Here is a 19,643-nt window from a genome sequence, read left to right as displayed (position 1 = left end):
TAGTTATGCTGTGGATATGTGGTCGGAAGCTCATTTCAGGGTCAATTATGACACCAAGGTTGTGAACAGTGTGGTTCAGCCTCAGACAGATGTTAGGGAGAGGGATGGAGTCAGTGGCTAGGGAACGGAGTTGGTGGCGGGGACCGAAAATAATGGCTTTGGTCTTCCCAATATTTAATTGGAGAAAATGTTCTGCTCATCCAGAACTGTATGTCGGACAAGCAGTCTGACAATTTAGAGACCGTGGAGGGGTCGAGAGAAGTGGTAGTGAGGTAGAGCTGGGTGTCGTCAGCGTACATGTGGAAACTGACCCTGGTTTTGGATGATTTCGCCAAGGGGCAACATGTAGATGAGAAATAGGAGGGGGCCAAGGATAGATCCTTGGAGGACACCAGAGTTAACGATGTGGGAGTGGGAAGAGAAGCTGTTGCAGGTGATTCTCTGGCTAGATTAGATAGATAAGAATGGAACTAGGCAAGTGCAGTCCAACCCAACTGGACGATGGTGGAGAGGCGTTGGAGAAGAATGGAGTGGTCAACCGTGTCAAAGACTGCAGACAAGTCAAGAAGGACGAGGAGGGATAGTTTACCTTTGTCATAGTCACAAAGGATATCATTTGTGACTTTGATGAGAGCCGTTTCGGTACTGTGGCAAGGGTGGAAACCTGATTGGAGGGATTCAAACATGGAGTTGTGGGAAAGATGGGCACGGATTTGGGAGGTGACAACGCATTCAAGGACTTTAGAGAGGAAAGGGAGGTTGGAGATGGGGCTGTAGTTTGCAAGGACAGAAGGGTCAAGAATTGTTTTTTTTGAGGAGAGGGGTGATGACGGCAGATTTGAGGGAGAGGGGGACAGTACCTGAGGAGAGAGAACCGTTAACAATGTCAACTAACGTGGGAGCCAGAAAAGGAAGTTGGGTGGTCAGCAGTTTAGTGGGAATAGGGTCGAGGGAGCAGGAAGTGGGTCTCATGGACAAGATGAGCATGGAGAGGTCATGAGGGGAGATCGGAGAGAAACTGGAAAAATATATGGGTTCAGGGCTAGGGCAGGAGGATCCTTAGAGGAAGTTTGGCCCGGTGGGCTAGGGGAAGGAAGGGAAGTGGCAGAGGCAGCTGAACGGATGGTCTCAATCTTAGAAACAAAGAAGTCCATAGCTCCTCACACTTGTCAGAGGTGAGGGTGGAGGAGACAGGGGAGAGGGTTTAAGAAGATGGTTAGCAGTGGAGAATAGAAGCTGAGGTTTATCTTTGCATTTGGAATGATTCTGGAATAGTGAGCAATTTTGGCAGACGAGAGCAGGACCCGATAATGCTTTATGTGGTCCAGCCAGATCTGGCGGTGAATGGCTAAACCAGTTGTCTGACATATCCGTTCAAGTCTGCGTCCCTTGGACTTAAGGGAGTGGAGATGAGAGCCATACCAGGGGGAATGGCCAGGGTGAGAGAGGGTAATTGTTTTAATAGGGACTAGGGCATCAAAGATGGTGGTGAGGGTGTGGTTGAGCAGATCAGTAGCTGCAGAAATGTCATGGTGAATGGGGGGCCAGAGGCTGGACAGCTGGGATTTCATACACACTCTTGAAGGTATAGAGAGACAGGATACATCTATGAGTGTTTTAAGACATGGGAGCTGAAATAATCTGGAGTGAGAAGGTTAGAAAAAAAACAATGTAACAGTGGAGCAGTATGCTTTTTGGCAATAGTGAATATTTTTAAATTTATTTAACATAACATAATTTCATTTCCCATTTGTGTGTTTCATCGATAAATTAAGATAGAGTGATATTCCTGCCTTATTTTAGTGTTCTTTTTCAAGCCATAATGATTTTTTTCAAACTCCTCCCAGGTATTTACTGTAGTGGACCCTTAAGTGATCTGGCCTATGATGCATTGCCACCTGCTCCTTGAGTCAGTTTGTATGCCATCCCCCTTCTCGCACAGCTGGCCCAATAAGATCAGTGTATTTTTAATAAATGCCACATAGCCATATCTCAAAAGCCCAGCCAGCAGGACAGACCATTTTATTTGAGGGTTGTTAAAATCTGTGATAAAAGGACATTGAACATTTTTGTTGAAAAGGAGCATTGTTTCACTGAGCCATATTTAGCAACTGTTAAACTGTGGGCCGTATTTCTCTTTTTGTCCAAAGAAAGGGTTCAGCACCCTTTTTCCACATATATTTTACCAACCCCAAACAAAATGGCAGTGTGCACATTTTGTTGCAGCTACAACTAAATGCTTGTTTCCCTGAGGGCCATAAATAGTTCTGTATGACAAATAAATCATGTGGGCTCAGTCTTAAATTAGTTTGTGCTTTGTAATTCTGACTAACAATGTCACTCTGTCACTGTTGTGTATGTAATATGTGTGCTACTTTGAACCTATGGACAGGACTGCACTACTTGTTGGGCGTAGTGATACGCAGTACCACTCCTGGCCATAGGGGTATAAATAGTACTGTGGGTACTGATCTCCCCTCAGTTCCCGCCTGTGGGCATGAAGTAAAGACCTACGTATAGTCCCTACCTCCAACCAGTAAAGACCTGTTTTATTGTTACTGATTAAGTCTGAGTATTAATTACTTGAACAACTCACAGATTTAACACTGGCGACGAGTCTGATTCGGACCCTGCGGCAGTCACTCCACGGCAGCTTCGTCCACAGCCAGGACGTTGCAGAGAGGTTTCCACCCTCTCCACCCCACTGGAAGACATCCTGACCTCGGAGCCTCCATCGGCGACCGTCAGCTTCTTCTCCAGCTTGGTGGTGGGTAAGCCGTTGTCTGAGCCGGGCAGCGACGCGACAGGCAGTCGACCGCGTTGGCCGCACGAACGGGGCTGGGGGAGCTGGAGGAATAGGGCGCGAGAGCCGCTTCGAGCGGGAGGCGTTTCAACAGAGCGATCGCATCTCCTGATAAGAGCCGAGAGCCGCTTCGCGATCCAGCGATCGCATCCGCTGATAAGGGCCGCACTCGGGCGATCGCGGCGAAGATAAGGGCCGCACTCGGGGGCTGAAGGGAGACGGCGTTGGGGGACGGGTGAAGACCGCCAAGCGCGGGAAAACCGCCATTTTGTGGGCGGAGGACGACGGCAAGAGCAGGAAGCCGCCATCTTGGATAGCAGTAAAAAAAAAAAAAAAAATCTGAGAAATTGCAAATCTACAATGCCTAAACATGGGAATATTAGCACCTTTGATAGTGACCTCGAAGATTGGGCCATATATGTTGAAAGAGTAAAAAATTATTGTAAGGCCAATAAAATTCGTGACCAAGATAAAGCTCTAACATTATTAAATTTAATGGGTGCGAAGACATACGGGCAATTGAAACACCTGTTATCACCAGATGAACCGGCGGATAAGACGTTCGATGAGATTGTTACTGTCCTGAAAGATCATCTAAACCCCACGCCGCTGATGCTAGCGGAACGATTTAAATTTTATGACAGAAGGCAGCTACAGCATGAAAGCAATGCTGATTATTTGCTGGAATTGCGTAAATTAGCGAAATATTGCCAGTTTGGAACGGGACTGACAGGGGCACTTCGAGACAAATTTGTGTGTGGTTTATTTAAACAGGATACACAAAAGCGACTGCTCGAGGAGAATGAGCTGACGCTTGAGAAGGCGGTCACTATGGCAGCAGCACACGAAGCCGCAGCGAGAGGCACGGCAGTAATGCAGCTACGGTCACCGGAGCTCAGTGCACACAAATTGGGTGTGAGTTCTGGCAAATGTTATCGTTGTGGAAAGACAACGCATGATCAGAACCAGTGTTGGTTTAAAAACCAAGAATGTAGAACTTGTGGTAGGCTTGGACATATAGCTAGAGTATGCAGGTCAGGGAAGAAGACCAGCAACAAGAAGTCACCGCAAGGAAAATACGCAAAGGTACACAAGGTGACCGAACAGGAGTCCGATTCAGACGCTAGCAGTAATGAACTGGCTAGCTTAAGCTGTAATGAACTGGCTAGCTTAAGAGTACTCAACGCTGGTAAGGGTGCAGACCTCCAGACAATTTGGGTCACTCTTCAGATAGAAGGAGTCCAAGTAAAACTGGAATTGGACACTGGATCGGCATTGACGGTCATAAATAAGAAAGATTACGGAAAGTTATTCCAACATATTCCCCTACAGGATACGGGGATTATATTGAAAACATACACGGGGCAAAGAGTGTACCCCATCGGGAAAATAGAGGTTGCAGTGGTCCACAAGGGCGAAGACAGTCAAATAATGGACTTATATGTGATATCTGAAGGAGGTTCTCCACTACTAGGACGGGAGTGGATTAGGAAAATGAATATGGACTGGCATTTCCTACAAACAATAACGAGTGAGAACTCGGTGAAGATAGTCGGCCCAGACTCTGGAACGGATGATGGTAAGCCCAACTCAGGTGCAAAAGACAAAGTTTCAGCACAGAATTCCACTGAGCAACAACAACATAGTTTAACTGTGGATTCTGAGTCTGGCAAGTCTACTGATGTGCCCATTTCTGAAGGACACCGGGCTCGAACTCAACTCCATTTCAAACTACAACAGCAATTAGAACAAATGCTTCGCCGTTGTGAGCAAGAGTTGAATGCAACGAAAGAGTTCTTTGATATAGAGTTGGAGAATCTGGAAAGACAACAGAAGCAGCTGATGGAGAAAATGGAGCAGGAGCACACAAAACGTCTGATGTCAGAGGAGTTAACGGTCAGCCAACTCCTGCATATGCTGAAGGACAGGACTCTGAAATGGGAAAAACTTGAACACGAACTTCAATATTCAAACGAAAGGGGTTCGGAGCTCTCAAAGGTTATTGGAAGAGCTGAGGTGGCAACACAGACTGAGATGACTGCAACAGAGCAGCCCTTGGATGCCAAAAGTACGCTGACTCACGTCAACGTAGAACAACAGACCGCTGAAACAGCTGCTCCGGTAGAGGGATTGAATAGTCCGATCAATCAATCTCCAAAAGAAGTTGAAGTAGTAAAATCTCAAATGAGGTCATTAGTAAACGACTTGCTGAAAGCCCAGAAAAAGCTGGATGAAGAGGTACGCATGAAGAAGTCTCTTCAGGAAAGATGTCTGGACTTGGAACAAAAGCTGGCTAACGCCCAGCTGGGTATGGAGGAAATAGAAGACCCTCTCGCTGGCCTAGATCAGGACGACACCGAATATTACTATGTCCTGTCCTGCCCAACTTGTAACTTCGACTCCCACCATACAGAAATCATGGAGGAGCACCGAAAGTCTACGGAACATCGGGAGAAGGTGGCTCTACTACGGAAAAAGGAGGGAGAGAAGGAGGAACTGCGCATGCAGCTGGCAGCTGACAGTGGAGCCCAGAGAGTCTCCAAGAAGCAGAAAAGGAAAAGTCGAAACAGAAGATGACCCATCTGAACCATTATTACCTCTACCAGATCACACACGTGGTCCCTCCGAATGGAGCCAATTCAGTTCGGAAGTTCAAACTGTTAAATCCATGGAAGGACTATTGAATGAGTCACTCCAGCAACGTGAACCGACTCCACCACAGAGATTGAATCTGTGAACTGTTTTCCGCAGAGACTGAATCTGTGATCTGTTTTGACATGAAGTTATCTATGTATCTATGTTATTCTGTTATGTAAACCTGAAGTTATATATGTATATATGTTATTACGTTATGTTAAATGGGGAGATGACTGTAAAGCTAGGAAGGGAGGAATGTTGTGTATGTAATATGTGTGCTACTTTGAACCTATGGACAGGACTGCACTACTTGTTGGGCGTAGTGATACGCAGTACCACTCCTGGCCATAGGGGTATAAATAGTACTGTGGGTACTGATCTCCCCTCAGTTCCCGCCTGTGGGCATGAAGTAAAGACCTACGTATAGTCCCTACCTCCAACCAGTAAAGACCTGTTTTATTGTTACTGATTAAGTCTGAGTATTAATTACTTGAACAACTCACAGATTTAACAGTCACCTTAAATTTCACAATATTTTTAAAGATGAGGTCACTCTACCCTCTCTGTGTATGCAATATGTTGATGTGTTCCTCCAAGAACTGTGGGAATGTCGGTTACAAGGGTTATAGTTTTAGTAGGAGGAAAGTATAGTTAAACAATCAACTGATGTCAGTGGTGATGCTGGAAATGTCCTGAGTGGCTGTGGCACATTTCAGTGCTGGATTATAATGAGAGAATCTCGTGAACTGGAAAATCCATGAAAAGCTCTTGACAAACAATGCAGTAAAGGGAATTAAGGGTTACGGGGAGCGGGCAGGAATTTGGACATGAGTCTAGGTTCGGATCGGACATGGCCCTGTGGGTAGCGGAGCGGGCCCAGGGGCCGTGTAGCCTGATCCTGCTGCTATTTCGTGTGTCTAATTCTGTTAGATTCAGGAGATGGTTCTGTGATAGTAGATTGGCGGTTAGGATCAGATCAGCCATGATCTTATTGAATGGCGGAACAGGCTCGAGGGGCCGATTGGCCTACTCCTGCTCCTATTTCTTATGTTCTTATGTTCTTATTATTATGGCACAGTACAGACGTAAGTACAAATTCACAAGCCTCAAGCCAGGTTAGAGATTATTTTAAAAAACCATTTATTTTCCCCACAGGATAGTGGACATACTCTGGGAAGGTAGCGAATTAGAGGTCAATTGATACCTTTACCTGATATTGAGTACATAATGTATCGGCTCTATTACTAGACTAGTAATCCAGAGGCCTGGACCCACAGGCCGTGATTTTATTAATGGAGGTGGGTTGGGTGCGGCTCAGGCGGTTTCCGGCTTCCAGCTGCATCCGGCCCACAGACGTGATTTTGCCTTGATTGGCCTTGTTTAGCCCGCCCTGCGGGCTTGCCGGCCAATTAAGAGAAAGTGGGTCAGATGACGTCATTTGATGACGCGTCATCTGCTGGTTTCCTCAAAGGGACCACGCACAATTTTATTTTGACAGTTGATTTCTCAGTGTTTGACAGCATTGAGGTGCTGAAAACACTGACAATCACTGCACAAAGGTGAACTCTTGCACTCAGGCTCTCCAATGACTCCCTCCATAGGCTGGAATAGATGGCAGCTGCAGGTGAGGTGGCAGAAGCGATCTGTCACTGGTGAGAGAGGTTCTCCCAATGAGGTGGCACTGGACATGGATTTAAAAACTTGTAACCTAAAGAAAAGTGTAAATGTATTAAAAATGCAGTTCCCAACATTTTCTTTCCTCTGAGACTCACCATGTGCAACATTGAATCCTTCACACCAGTTCTGCAGCTGTCATCAATCCAGAAACATTACAGCAGACTCACAACACGCCACACTTAACTGGCGTGGTGTCCGGACGTCGGGAAACCCGAGCCAGAAGTGGCAAAATTCAAAAATAGGCTGTCAACTACTGGCAACTACCTGTTAATAGGCAGGTAATTGCCTTTAATCTTCCCGCCGCCAAGTGTCGGGTCCATTCGCAAATTGGGGACCCGACACTTGGGAAAATTGTTTGGAGGCGGGTTGACGGCGGGATCGCAACCCGGCACCAATCAAAATGATCTTAGCCTTTGACCCGCCTCCAAACCCGCCCTCTGAGCACTGGCAAAATCCAGCCCATAACCTAGGGAATACGAGTTCAAATCCCACCATGGCAGTGTGAGAATTTGAATTCTGGAAATAAAAAGCTGGTATTAATAAAAAGGTGACCGTGGGACTATCAGATTGTTGTAAAAATCCAACTGGTTTACTAATATCCTTTAGTGAAAGAAACTTGCTGTCCTTACGTGGTTTGTCCTATATGTAACTCCAGTCCCACAAAAATGTGGTTGATATATAACTGTCCTCTGAAGTGGCCTAGCAAGCCACTCAGTTATATCAAACTGCTACATGCAGCGGTTCAAGAAGAAGGCCCATCATCACCTTCTCAGGTCAACTAGGTCTTGCCAGTGATGCCCATATCCCGAGAATGAATAAAAAAGATAAGGTTGAGAAGTGGGGTTGAGGCTTATAGAGATATTTAATAACATAGGAACAGGAGTAGGAGTTCTTGATTCCCCCATCAGAGGAAATAGTTTCTCTGTATCTATCCTATCGAATCCTTTTAACATTTTAAACATCTCGATCAGATCACCCCTAATTTTTTATGCTCGCGGGAATACAAGCCAAGTTTTTGCAATCTGTCCTCATAACTTAATCCTCTAAGCCTCAGTATGATTCAGGCGTATCTCCATGGCACCCCCTCCAAGGCCAATATATCCTTCCTGCAGAGTGATGCCCAAAACTGAACGCAGTACTCCAGGTGGGGTCTGAAGCATAACTTCCTCCCATTTGTCTCCCAGCCCCCCCTTGAGATAAAGGCCAATATTCCATTAGCCATTTTTATAGTTTTTTGTACCTGTCTACTAGCTTTAAATGATTTGTGTATTTGGACTCCCAAATCTTATTGCACCCCTACAGTTCCTAGTTTCTAACCATTAAACAAATACTCTGATTTAACTTTCTTTGGTTCAAAGTGAATGACCTCACACTTACCCACATTAAACTCCATCTGCCATAGTTCTACCCACTGACTGAATCTGTCTCTGTTCCTTTGCAACAGCCTGATCTCATCAGCACTACTTACTGTTCCTTCTAAATCACTGCTTGGTATTTTTTTTCAGGAGAGGCTAAAGGAAGCAGATTAATGTTCCCTAAAATAAGGAATCAAAAGGTGGTATGGGAGGAAAATTCATGATAGAAAAATCAATCGTATTTTGGATGGAGTTGGCACAAGGGACTCGATGATACGTTCTCACTCTGGGTTTTCTTATGATATTAATTTACAGGCCCTGTAGGAGCTGGCAATGGTCATCTATCAGATATGATCCGTAAATATTTTTATTTTCCCACCTAAAGGTGTGACCAGGATGAAAAACAGCTTACAGGCTCCAGTATTTTGTCCACGATAAGAAATCGCCTAGGACGGACTACAGATCACAGTGTTCTCTCAGCATCCCGCATCATGCAGGCATCTTCAAGAAAGACAGCTACACAACGTAAGCTTCCATCACTTGGTTCAGAGCTGTTAAAGTCGAAGGCCGCCAATGTCTACAGTGATGAGATTCTTAGGGGAACTAAACTGTGAGTGGCATTTTTTACATTTTCAGTAATGCTTTAATTCAGGAGTAACTGAGTTTTTAACGATGTACTAACTCATAAATACTGCTGAACAACCTCTCTGGCCCTCAAACACTAATTTTACAAATGTGGAGTCTCATTTCCGCAGAAAAGAATGAAAAATTGCAGATTAAAAAAAATATTTACTTTTTTTTTTAGAAGATTGTTTTATGATATTTAAGCTTCTCCATTAATTCCATGTGTATGTCCCAATCTTTATTTTGCTTTCTGTACAATGATTTAAATGTGAATGATATCCCTGCTTTTTTATTTCGTGCTTTGATAGCTTTGAGAATTCTTCACTCTGATTGGCTGATTAGCCTGTCTGCTGCCTGTCCTGTTGCTGGACACCATAGATCCCCTAAAGATGGCACCAAATTTAAAGTGACGTCAGAATAGAGGAAATCTATGCTCTAGAGCCAGCTAAATCTTTGTGGGCAGCTTTTCTTGAGGTCAGCAGTGAGCGCTATTCCTTCGCCACTGACCGCAAAATCCAGGCCAATATCATTGTTTTAGATCTGTGTTGGAATTTTTTTCTGTTTTGTGTCATCTGTGTGGCTAGTGAATGCCAGTGTGCCCTCTGTTTTTCATGCACTGATGTTCACACATATTTGTGATACTTTATCAGGAGCTTCCTTTAGGGGTTCTCCTGATTGCATGCTATAACCGCATTTATGCGGACTATCCGGGGTTTCCGTCGATCTTCTTGTAAAGTTACGGTAGCTAACCAGGAGAACCCCCAAGGAAATTCCTGGTGGCTAAGTTTATAAAGAGACAACCTATGATTGATTACTGGAAGTTTTATGTGCGAAGAAAGAACAAGCATTTATAGAGCACCTCATCACATCCAAAATGTTACATTTGAAGTACTGTTACTTTGCAGCAATCCAATTTTCACACTGTAAGGTCCCACAAACAACAAATGAATGAATGATCAGGTAAATCTGTTGATGGTGTTAATTGAGAGGCAATTGTTGGCCAGAACACCAGGAGGCTCCTCGAAAAGTAGAAACTTTTAGGTCCACCTGGGCAAGCAGACTGGATCTTGGCTTCACATCTCATGTGAAAAATGGCACCTCTAATGAAACAGCACTCCCTCAATAATACACTGGTCATGTGGCCAAGTTCTGGAGTGGGGAGACAAGAATGCTACCAACTGAGTCAAGTTTCAGAAGAGGGAAGAAAATTGAAAAAGAAAACAACAAAAAGAAGCTACAAGTGTGTTACAGGTCAGTCCAGATGATATTGGGCTGGATTTTGCGACCCCTATGGGTGCACACGAGGTGTGTCCGCGCCCGTAGAGGCCGCGCAAGTGCTGGGTTTAGGCATGTGAAGCGTATGCGCTGAAACCCGGCACTTGCGATCTGTCAAGAATTCTCTTGACAGAAACCTCCACATGCCCAAGAAAAGTGCCTCTGTGGGTGGTGAGTTGCGTAATTTGCACAACTTCCGCCTGCTGAAAGCCTGTCAATTTCTTACGCCTGGTAAAAGCAGGCATAAGGCCTGCTTTTACCAGCATAAGAGTTTAAAAAAAATAGAAAAATAAAATGTTATCACTCATTTATAAATTAAAAACATTCTTCAAAAAGGTAAGTTTATTTTTAGCCCAGTAAAAACATTTAATTTTTTTCAAAAAATTAAATTTTTGTTTAAAATATTTAATTAAATGGCATTTTAATTAATTTTAAATATGTAATTAAAATTTTTTTTATTTAATGTGTTGGTGTATTTTTTAAGTGATCCCCATTCATACTTTTGACAGTTCCGTACGTATGGACCTGTCAAAAGTATGAATGGGGATTCTTAAAAACCTGTTACCTCTCCAACTTTTTCCAGTTCTGACGCAGGGTCATCGACCTGAAACATTTCTCTCCCCACAGGTACTGCTTGACCTGTATTTCCAGCATTTTCTGTTTTTATTTCTCTTCTTTTATTGGTTGGGCTGGCCCACGTGATCCCAGGAGCACCTATGAACCGCATGCGGCTCTGGGATACATGGGGCTCTGCCTGCGCAGACCCGGAGAGGCCCAGGAGCGCAAGCCGCCATTCTACCCGGGCCACCAGGTACTTTCGTAGAAATTTTGCAGGTTGGAGGCGTCCGCCCGCGGGAAGCCTCCGATCGCAAATGTTGGCCCATTAAGTTGCACCAGAGTGAGAAAAATTCTATTTGTTTTGCGTTTTACAAATCACAAAAAATAGTTCAAAGGAGTACTTCAAGGAAGGCTCCTCAGTCATATTTGTAAGCCTTCCTTCAAGTACTGTCAGCTATTGATATATAAAATAAATGTTAAATTCACCTTTCTAAAGATCTTTTACTTTTAAATATTCCAGAGATTGACTTCCAGCCATACGTGGCCCCTGTGCTCGTTTGGAAATACTGCAGTGCTCTGATAAGATGTACAGTGATGTAAGATTGTTAGTCTCATCCCCAGCTTCAGCACAGTCAGGAATATTTAATTCATCAGTTTATTGTAAATGAGGGACAGCATACTGCTGAAATAGAATCATCCAAAAGATAAGGGAAGGCTTACAAATATGATACAATGGAACTGATCCTTATAACTGTGCACAAGAAAATGGCAAATATTTCAGTTTCCATACTTTCTTTTCAAGTTCATTATTTTAATGAGTTGTATTACGCAAAATAAAATAGAAATGGTACAATATAATAATAGCTGGTCTTTTGTTAATGAAAATGATTGAATATTTTGCACATTTACATTAATCCAAAGTATTACGCAAATATTGAGGGCTATTATGGTAAACTATTGACCTGAGGATTACAGTAGTGACTAAAAGCATGACCAGACAGATTGACACATTCAAGTGTACAGTCTCGTGAAACGCACTTTCATTTCCGCATCCAAAATCTCGGGCACTGAGATTAGGAATCCTTCCTACAACTTTTACTGTAATATGTTGAAGGAAAAGCCCTCAATTTCTCAAGCAATCCACAACATTCACTGTTCCTAATAAATGCACATTATTGTGCAAGAGCCCACTGGACATACCAAAGTGATTTTTCCGCTTATCTCATAGTGCAAACACTTCTACAACTTACAAGAGCAGTCAATATGTTGAACTCACTGCAAAAGTTCATAATGGAGCAAGGCACCAATTTTATCAACACTTCACACTAAAGAGGTAAGATTAAATATTAATCAGACTTTACCTGCACTATGTTTTGAATTGGGAACAGTAGACTGGCCAACCTACCATCAATTAACTGGTATAGTGCATTACTTAAAGTATTATATAAAGTAAAAGGAAAGTTTAGGAGGAGGAGTTTTGTTTAGAGTACAGTACTACCCCCCCTAATCCTACCCCCCCTAATTATCTATACAAAATGATTTTATATGATTGCTTGACCAATACAGTAGCCCCAGGGAACTACTAGACAGTGCAATATGTTCCAGGGACTTGTATCTTGGTGACCAGAACTGAATGTAGTGTTCAAGATGAAGCCTGACCAAAGCACCAGACAACTTCCACATGAAGGGGGCAAGGTATTTGTAGTGTATGTACCCGTCTATCTTTAAGGGAACTATTGAATGTAATCGTTCACCTTTAAGGGAACTACTTTAGGTGTGGCACTATTTGTTTGGCTTCTGTATACTGTAATACCGATAGTGACCACACCAGTATATAAGTGTTGTGCCAGGAGTTATTGGGCAGATTCGCCCGGACCTTCGAATAGTAAAGACCTGTTTTGTTTGTTACTTCTGAAGTCTGTGTATTTATTAACTGCACAACCCACAGACTTTACAGTGGCGACGAGTCCGATCGTACCCTGCGGCAAGATTACCAAAGCAAGAAGAGCGTCGAAGAGAGGCAACCGCCCTCGTCGTGCTGCTGGAAGAAAACACGAGGCTGCAGCAGGAGAAAGGTGGAAGACTTTAGCAACAAAAGCTTCCATTAGCAACAGGCACTGACTACCCTTCTACCACGGTACGGAGTGAGCCGATCAGCAGGAAACAAGGCGGCCGAAGAGACTGTGGGCTGAAAATTCAGTAGGGTTAGCGCCCCATTTGAGGCGCTAGAGGGCCTAGCGCCGGAGTTATGGCCGGTTTGTAAATTCAGTGGGGCCCTGCCATCGGCGTTAGACCGGTTGCGCTGCGCCGGCACCAATGACGTCATCGGTGTGCGCAGCGTCCCGGTTGCCGTGGTGACGGGCCCCAACGCCGAAATTGAGTTGCGGCCGCCTCGCCCGTGGCAGCCGCAACTAACGATGTTTCAGCAGAGTCCTACGCGAGTTAGCGCCGGCGCATTAAGGTCGCGCGGCGGCCGGCCGCTTTCCCGCCGGCCGCCTGCCCACACCTCCCTCCCCGGACTCCTCCACCCACCCCCCCGTGGAACAGATGCGTCTGGCCTGCGAGCCCGGCACTTCTCCGAGGTGCCGGGCTCATTTTTTTCAAGATTTCAACGGCCAGCGGGCGGGTGCAGGCAGCTTCTCCTTAACTGAAGGAGGAGGCCTGCACTTCCCCAGCCTGCCGCACCGCACCGGGTGCCGCAGCGCCGGAATTGCGCCGCAATGCGGCAGTCAGCGCCCATTTTGAGGCGCTGACACCCTCCTGTAGCGCCGGCAGCCGTTTGGGCGCGGCGCTACTGAATTTTTGGCGCGCGCAGGGGGACTTAGCGCCGGCGCTAAATTTCCGGCGCTAAAGCCCTGGCGCGGCGCCAACTGAATTTCTAGGCCTGTGAGTAGGGGAAGGTGTAGAAGTATCCGGAGGATAAGGGCAGAGCACTCGACCTCGGTCGAGGGGGAGCTGTGCCGGCCAAAAGTCGGGTCCAACGGCGTCGGGTGACAGCCGGACTGCGATCGGCGGGAAAAATCCGGGCAGCGACCGCAGCCACGAAGCGCTGAGCCTGCGAGTAGGCGCGGGAAGAGAAACCCAGCCGCAGCCGGGGAGGGAAACACCGGTCTGCGAGAGGGCTGGGGAGGCGAACGGGAACCGTGCGGGTGAGAGCCGGGTGCGGAGAGAGAGACTGCGAGGAGCCAGGCTGAGCTGTTCTCCACCAACGGGGTACTCAGAGCCGGCAAAACCGAACGTGCGGGAGTGGGTGAGAGACACAGCCGAAAACGGGGTGAGAGACTGCGCGAGAGCCAGTCCAGCGGCTGAACTGTTCTCCACCAACGGGGTACCCGGGGCCGGTAGCACCGAACGTGCGGGTGAGAGAGCGACAGAGCCGGGTACGGAGAGAGAGACTGCGCGAGAGCCAGTCCAGCGGCTGAACTGTCCTCCGTTAACGGGGTGTACCCAGCGCCGGTTGGGCCGTGCGGGCGGGAGGAAAAGACATAGCCGAGTAAGGGGAGCTGTGCGGAAGCCAGCCAGCGGCTGAACCTGTCCGCTGTGGGGGAAGCGTACCCCTTCCACCGGGAAGAAACGCGGGAAGCCGCCATTAGGCGGAGAAGACGCCAGAAGCGGGAAACCGCCATTGAAGTGGGCGGGGCGAGAAAGGAAGAGCGGGAAACCGCCGATTTCGCGGGAAAACCGCCATCTTAGAAACAAACAAATAAATAAGAATACTTAAAGAAATACTGGTGCTGCTCCCAAGGGAAGAAAAATGCCTAAGCGAGGGAATATTAACGACTTTAATTCGGAAATAGAAGACTGGGCCACGTACGTGGAACGCATAGAGATCTATTGCGAAGCCAACAAAATAGAGGAAGACGACAAGGCGATAACATTGCTAAACTCGATGGGGGCAAAAACATACGGGCTCTTGAAGCATCTAATAGCACCAAATAAACCAGCGGATCAGACCTTCGAAGAGATTGTGGCTGTGCTGAAGGACCATTTGAACCCCACACCGCTGATGCTGGCTGAACGATTCAAATTCTACGCAAGAACGCAGAAGAAAGACGAAAGCAATGCGGAATACTTGGTCGAACTGCGTAGGCTAGCGAAATACTGCCAGTTCGGAGGGAATCTGACAGAAGCGCTGCGGGACAAGTTCGTATGCGGATTGTCCAAAGAAGGGATGCAGAAGCGACTACTGGAAGAGAACGACCTCACACTGGACAGGGCTGTCCTTATAGCTGCATCGCACGAAGCCGCAGCGAAAGGAACGGCGGAAATGCAACTAAAGGCGGCGGCACTTGGGGTGGACCAAATTACTTCAAGCACAACAAAATGCTACCGTTGTGGGAAGACCACGCATGACCAGAATCAATGCTGGTTTAAGAACCAAGAGTGTAGGAAATGTGGCAAACTGGGTCACATCGCGAAGATATGCCGGTCCGGGAAAAAGACCAATAATCAAAGGAAGCCACCACAAGAAAAGTACAACAAGGTACACAAGGTGGCTGAGAAGAGTTCAGACGAACAGAATTCAGACTCAGACCCAAACAACCAGGAGCTGGGTAGGCTGAGAATCCACAATGTGGGTAAAGAAACGGATCTACAGGCCATCTGGGTCATACTAAAAATAGCTGGAGTCCAAGTAAGAATGGAGCTGGACACTGGATCAGCTCTATCAGTCATCAACCAAAGGGACTACCACCGGCTGTTCTCTCACATACCTTTAAGAAATACCAAGTTCGTATTACAGACATACACGGGGCATAACGTATACCCCGTGGGGAAAATAAGAGTCAAGGTGAGAGATAGGGGTAAAGAACACCCAAGAATGAACTTGTACATATTACCTGAGGGAGGACCACCACTTCTAGGACGGGAGTGGATTAAGAAAATAGACATGGAATGGCATTACCTAAAAGCCATAATGAGGGAGGACTCGGTGCAAGCTATTAGCTCAGATTCTGAAATGGATGATGATAAGACCAAGTCGAATATGGAAGACAAGGCTAAAAGGGACTTGCCGACGATGGGAAAGAAAACGAAGACATGCAGAAGGACTTATGGTACCAAGAAGAATAAAGCTGCAGAGCAGAACTCCAGGTTGACAGAGAATTCTGAGCCTGTTCAAGCAAAGGATTCATCCATGACGGAAGAACACCGAGCTCGGACGCAAACTTATGTCAAAGTACGACAATAATTAGAACAGTTGAGTGACCGTCTCGTACAAGAGATGAAAAATATGGAAAGGTTCTGGGACACCGAATGGGAGAACCTGGAAAGACTACAGAGACAGCTAGCTCAAGCAGAGAGCGACCATAGAGCCATCGTGGTCAAATACCAATCACATTCCCCTGATGCTGTTCAAGAACTAGAATATTTACAGAATGAACCAAAGGAAGAGGAATCTTCAGGGAGCCAGGATTTTATTCCAGTTCTTCTCTACGACTCCTTACAAGCAGAGTGTGAGAAGTTGAAAGAACAGTATGAACAGGCCCAGGCTACAATTCTGGAGGGGGTTAACTCGGCAGCCTCCGAAAAGCTAGTTTCAGTAGAAGCATATGAACAACTAAAGGTTGAACATGAGCAAGAAGTCCAAAGGCTGCAGGAAATTCTTGATGAGCTCAAGGCCAAGACAGACTCATCGGTAGGAGATCCATCCATAGATGAGAAATTAGAGGTGAAAATCATGGCAGAGCATGAAAGACAGGATGTCCAAGAACTTATAAAAACATTGAAGGACACCCAAGACAAATATGAGGCGGCAATGACCGAGGTTCAACAACTTGAAGAACAGATTCAACTGGGAATCCTTTCAGTGGAAGAACAGGACACTGTAAGAATGGTCCCTGAACATGAACTAGAGAGCATCAGGGCGCAACTTTTCCGAGCACTGAAAGCCAAAGTTCAAGAGGAACATAAGGTGGAAGTATTGGAGAAAGAGGTGGAGGAAATGGAGAAGACTCTGATCCACCGTGTTCCCAGGGAAGAGTTAACGGTCAGCCAACCCCTTCATATGCTGAAGGACAAGACTCTGCAAGGGGAACAATCTGAACACGAGCTTCAATCGTCAGGGGGAACGAGTTCGGTGCTCTCAAAAGTCACGGAGATAGCTGAGGTGGCAACACAAATTTTACAAGGATGCCAAAAGTACGTTGAATCACGTCAAGGTGAACAGAAGAATGTGGAAACCGTTACTTCAGTAGAAGGGTTAAATAGCCTGATAACGCAATTACCGATGGAAAGGAAGGTATTGAACTCACAAATGAGGTCCGTCGTGAAGGAATGGCAGACAACCCAGGAAGAGCGGGATGAATATGAATGCATGAAGAAGGCTTTTCAAGAAAGATGTTTAGGGAAGGAACCACCGTCAGCTAACGTCCAGACGGGTGAGGAGGAAGAAGAAGTCTCTCTCGCTGGCCTAACTCAGGACGAACCCGAATATTACCATGACCTGTTGAGTGACACTGAATATTACGAGGATGTGGTCTGCCCAGCTTGTGATGAGAACTCTCAAAGTGCTGAAATCCGGAGGAAGCACTTAAGGTCTAAGGAACATAGAGAGTTGGTGGCGCTACAGCTGGCAGCCGAGAAAGGAGCTCCGAGAGTTTCAAAAAGGCAGAAAAGAAAAAGAAGAAGCAGAAGATAATAACTGTCTAAAATATTAGCACTTCTACCATTCCAGGCGGGACATTACGAAAGGAGCTAAATTAGTTGAAAAACTGGAAAATGTCAAGACAGCCAGTTGGTTGTAAAAGTCCGCACTGCTGGTTCAACAGGACGAAGGTTCAAGCTGTTACGTCAAGAAAAAGGCTATGGAGGAGTCACGCTAGCCAGGTAATCCGGCTACACCAAAGAAATGTTGTTCGGAACGAGTCAAGATCAGAGACTGAATCTATGAACTGTTTCCGCAGAGACTGAACCTGTGAACTGTTTCCACCGAGATTATATTTGTAAATTGTTTTATATGACATTGACTCCACCGAGATTATATCTGTAATTTGTTTTATAGGAAGTTGAAGATATGTATGTTTAACGGGGACTCTGTAAGTAATAAGCTAAAAAGGGAGGATTGTAGTGTATGTACCCGTCTATCTTTAAGGGAACTATTGAATGTAACCGTTCACCTTTAAGGGAACTACTTTAGGTATGGCACTATTTGTTTGGCTTCTGTATACTGTAATACCGATAGTGACCACACCAGTATATAAGTGTTGTGCCAGGAGTTATTGGGCAGATTCGCCCGGGCCTTCGAATAGTAAAGACCTGTTTTGTTTGTTACTTCTGAAGTCTGTGTATTTACTAACTGCACAACCCACAGACTTTACAGTATTGACTTGGATAGAGAACTGGTTGGCGGACAGAAAGCAAAGAGTTGGAATAAACGGGCCGTTTTGCGAGTGGCAGGCAGTGACTAGTGGGGTACCGCAAGGATCGGTCCTAGGACCCCAGCTGTTCACAATATATATTAATGATCTGGACGAGGGAATTGGATGTAATATCTCCAAATTTGCAGACGACACAAAGCTGGGTGGGAGGGTATGTTGTGAGGAGGATGTCGTGAAACTCCAGTACGATTTGGACAGGTTGGGTGATTGGGCAGAAACATGGCAAATGCACTATAATGTGGATAAATGTGAGGTTATCCACTTTGGTGGCAAAAACAGGAAGGCCGATTTTTTGAATGGCAATAGATTGGGAGAAGAGGAAGTGCAAAGAGACCTGGGTGTTCTTGTGCACCAGTCGCTGAAGGTAAGCATGCAGGTGCAGCAGGCGGTTAAGACGGCAAATGGTATGTTGGCCTTTGTGGCAAGAGGGTTCGAGTACAAGAACAAGGATGTCTTGCTGCAGTTGTACAGGGCCTTGGTGAGACCGCACCTTGAGTATTGTGTGCAGTTTTGGTCGCCTTATCTGAGGAAGGACGTTCTTGCCATGGAAGGAGTGCAGCGAAGATTCACCAGGCTGATACCTGGGATGGCAGGAATGACGTATGAGGAGAGATTGTGTCGATTGGGCTTATACTCACTGGAGTTTAGAAGATTGAGAGGGGATCTCATCGAAACCTATAAAATTCTGTCAGGCCTGGACAGACTAGATGCAGGAAGGATGTTTCTGATGGCCGGGGAGTCCTGAACCAGGGGTCATAGTCTAAGGATAAGGGGTAAGCCATTTAGGACTGAAATGAGGAGGAATTTCTTCACCCAGAGAGTGGTGAACCTGTGGAATTCTCTGCCACAGAGGGCGGTGGAGGCCAGTTCATTAAATATATTCAAGAAGGAGTTGGATATATTTCTTAAGGCTAAAGGGATCAAGGGATATGGGGAGAAGGCAGGGACAGGGTACTGAATTTGGATGATCAGCCATGATCTCATTGAATGGCGGAGCAGGCTCGAAGGGCCGAAATGCCTACTCCTGCTCCTATCTTCTATGTTTCTATGACAGCCTCAGAATTATACTCGACTGATTTTTCAATGTAGCTCAACATTCTGTTTGCTTTATTGATTGTTGCTCTGCAATAAACAGACACAGTCAGTGTTAAATCTAAATCTAAATTAGCTGGGGTTGTTTGGTTGCCTTTCTTGAAAATTGGTGTTACATTTGCTTATTTCCACTCCAGTGAGACCTCCCTGCATTCCTTGACACTCTCATGATGACTGTCAGTACTTTGTAGATTTTGTCCCTAGTCTCAGGTATATGGGGTCAGTTCCTGGAGATCAATTGGTTTT

At 45.8% G+C, this 19,643-nt stretch overlaps 1 protein-coding gene across 3 annotated transcripts in view; it reads left to right on the top strand.

The window, feature by feature from the left end:
- fam149a (family with sequence similarity 149 member A) overlaps positions 1–19,643 on the top strand; it is a 213,866-nt gene that overhangs the window by 165,343 nt on the left and 28,880 nt on the right. For all 3 annotated transcript variants that reach the window (XM_085970968.1, XM_085970959.1, XM_085970951.1), the window contains exons 10-11: positions 8,858–9,082; positions 12,158–12,262. In XM_085970968.1, the coding sequence (XP_085827094.1) occupies positions 8,858–9,082; positions 12,158–12,262 (330 nt within the window). The remainder of the gene's footprint in view (positions 1–8,857; positions 9,083–12,157; positions 12,263–19,643) is intronic.

The sequence above is a fragment of the Somniosus microcephalus genome, chromosome 2 (assembly GCF_052327205.1).
Source record: "Somniosus microcephalus isolate GS21.2 chromosome 2, FLI_Smic_1.0, whole genome shotgun sequence".
In the NCBI taxonomy this organism is placed as follows: domain Eukaryota; kingdom Metazoa; phylum Chordata; class Chondrichthyes; order Squaliformes; family Somniosidae; genus Somniosus; species Somniosus microcephalus.
This window is presented reverse-complemented; position numbering and strand designations above follow the sequence as displayed.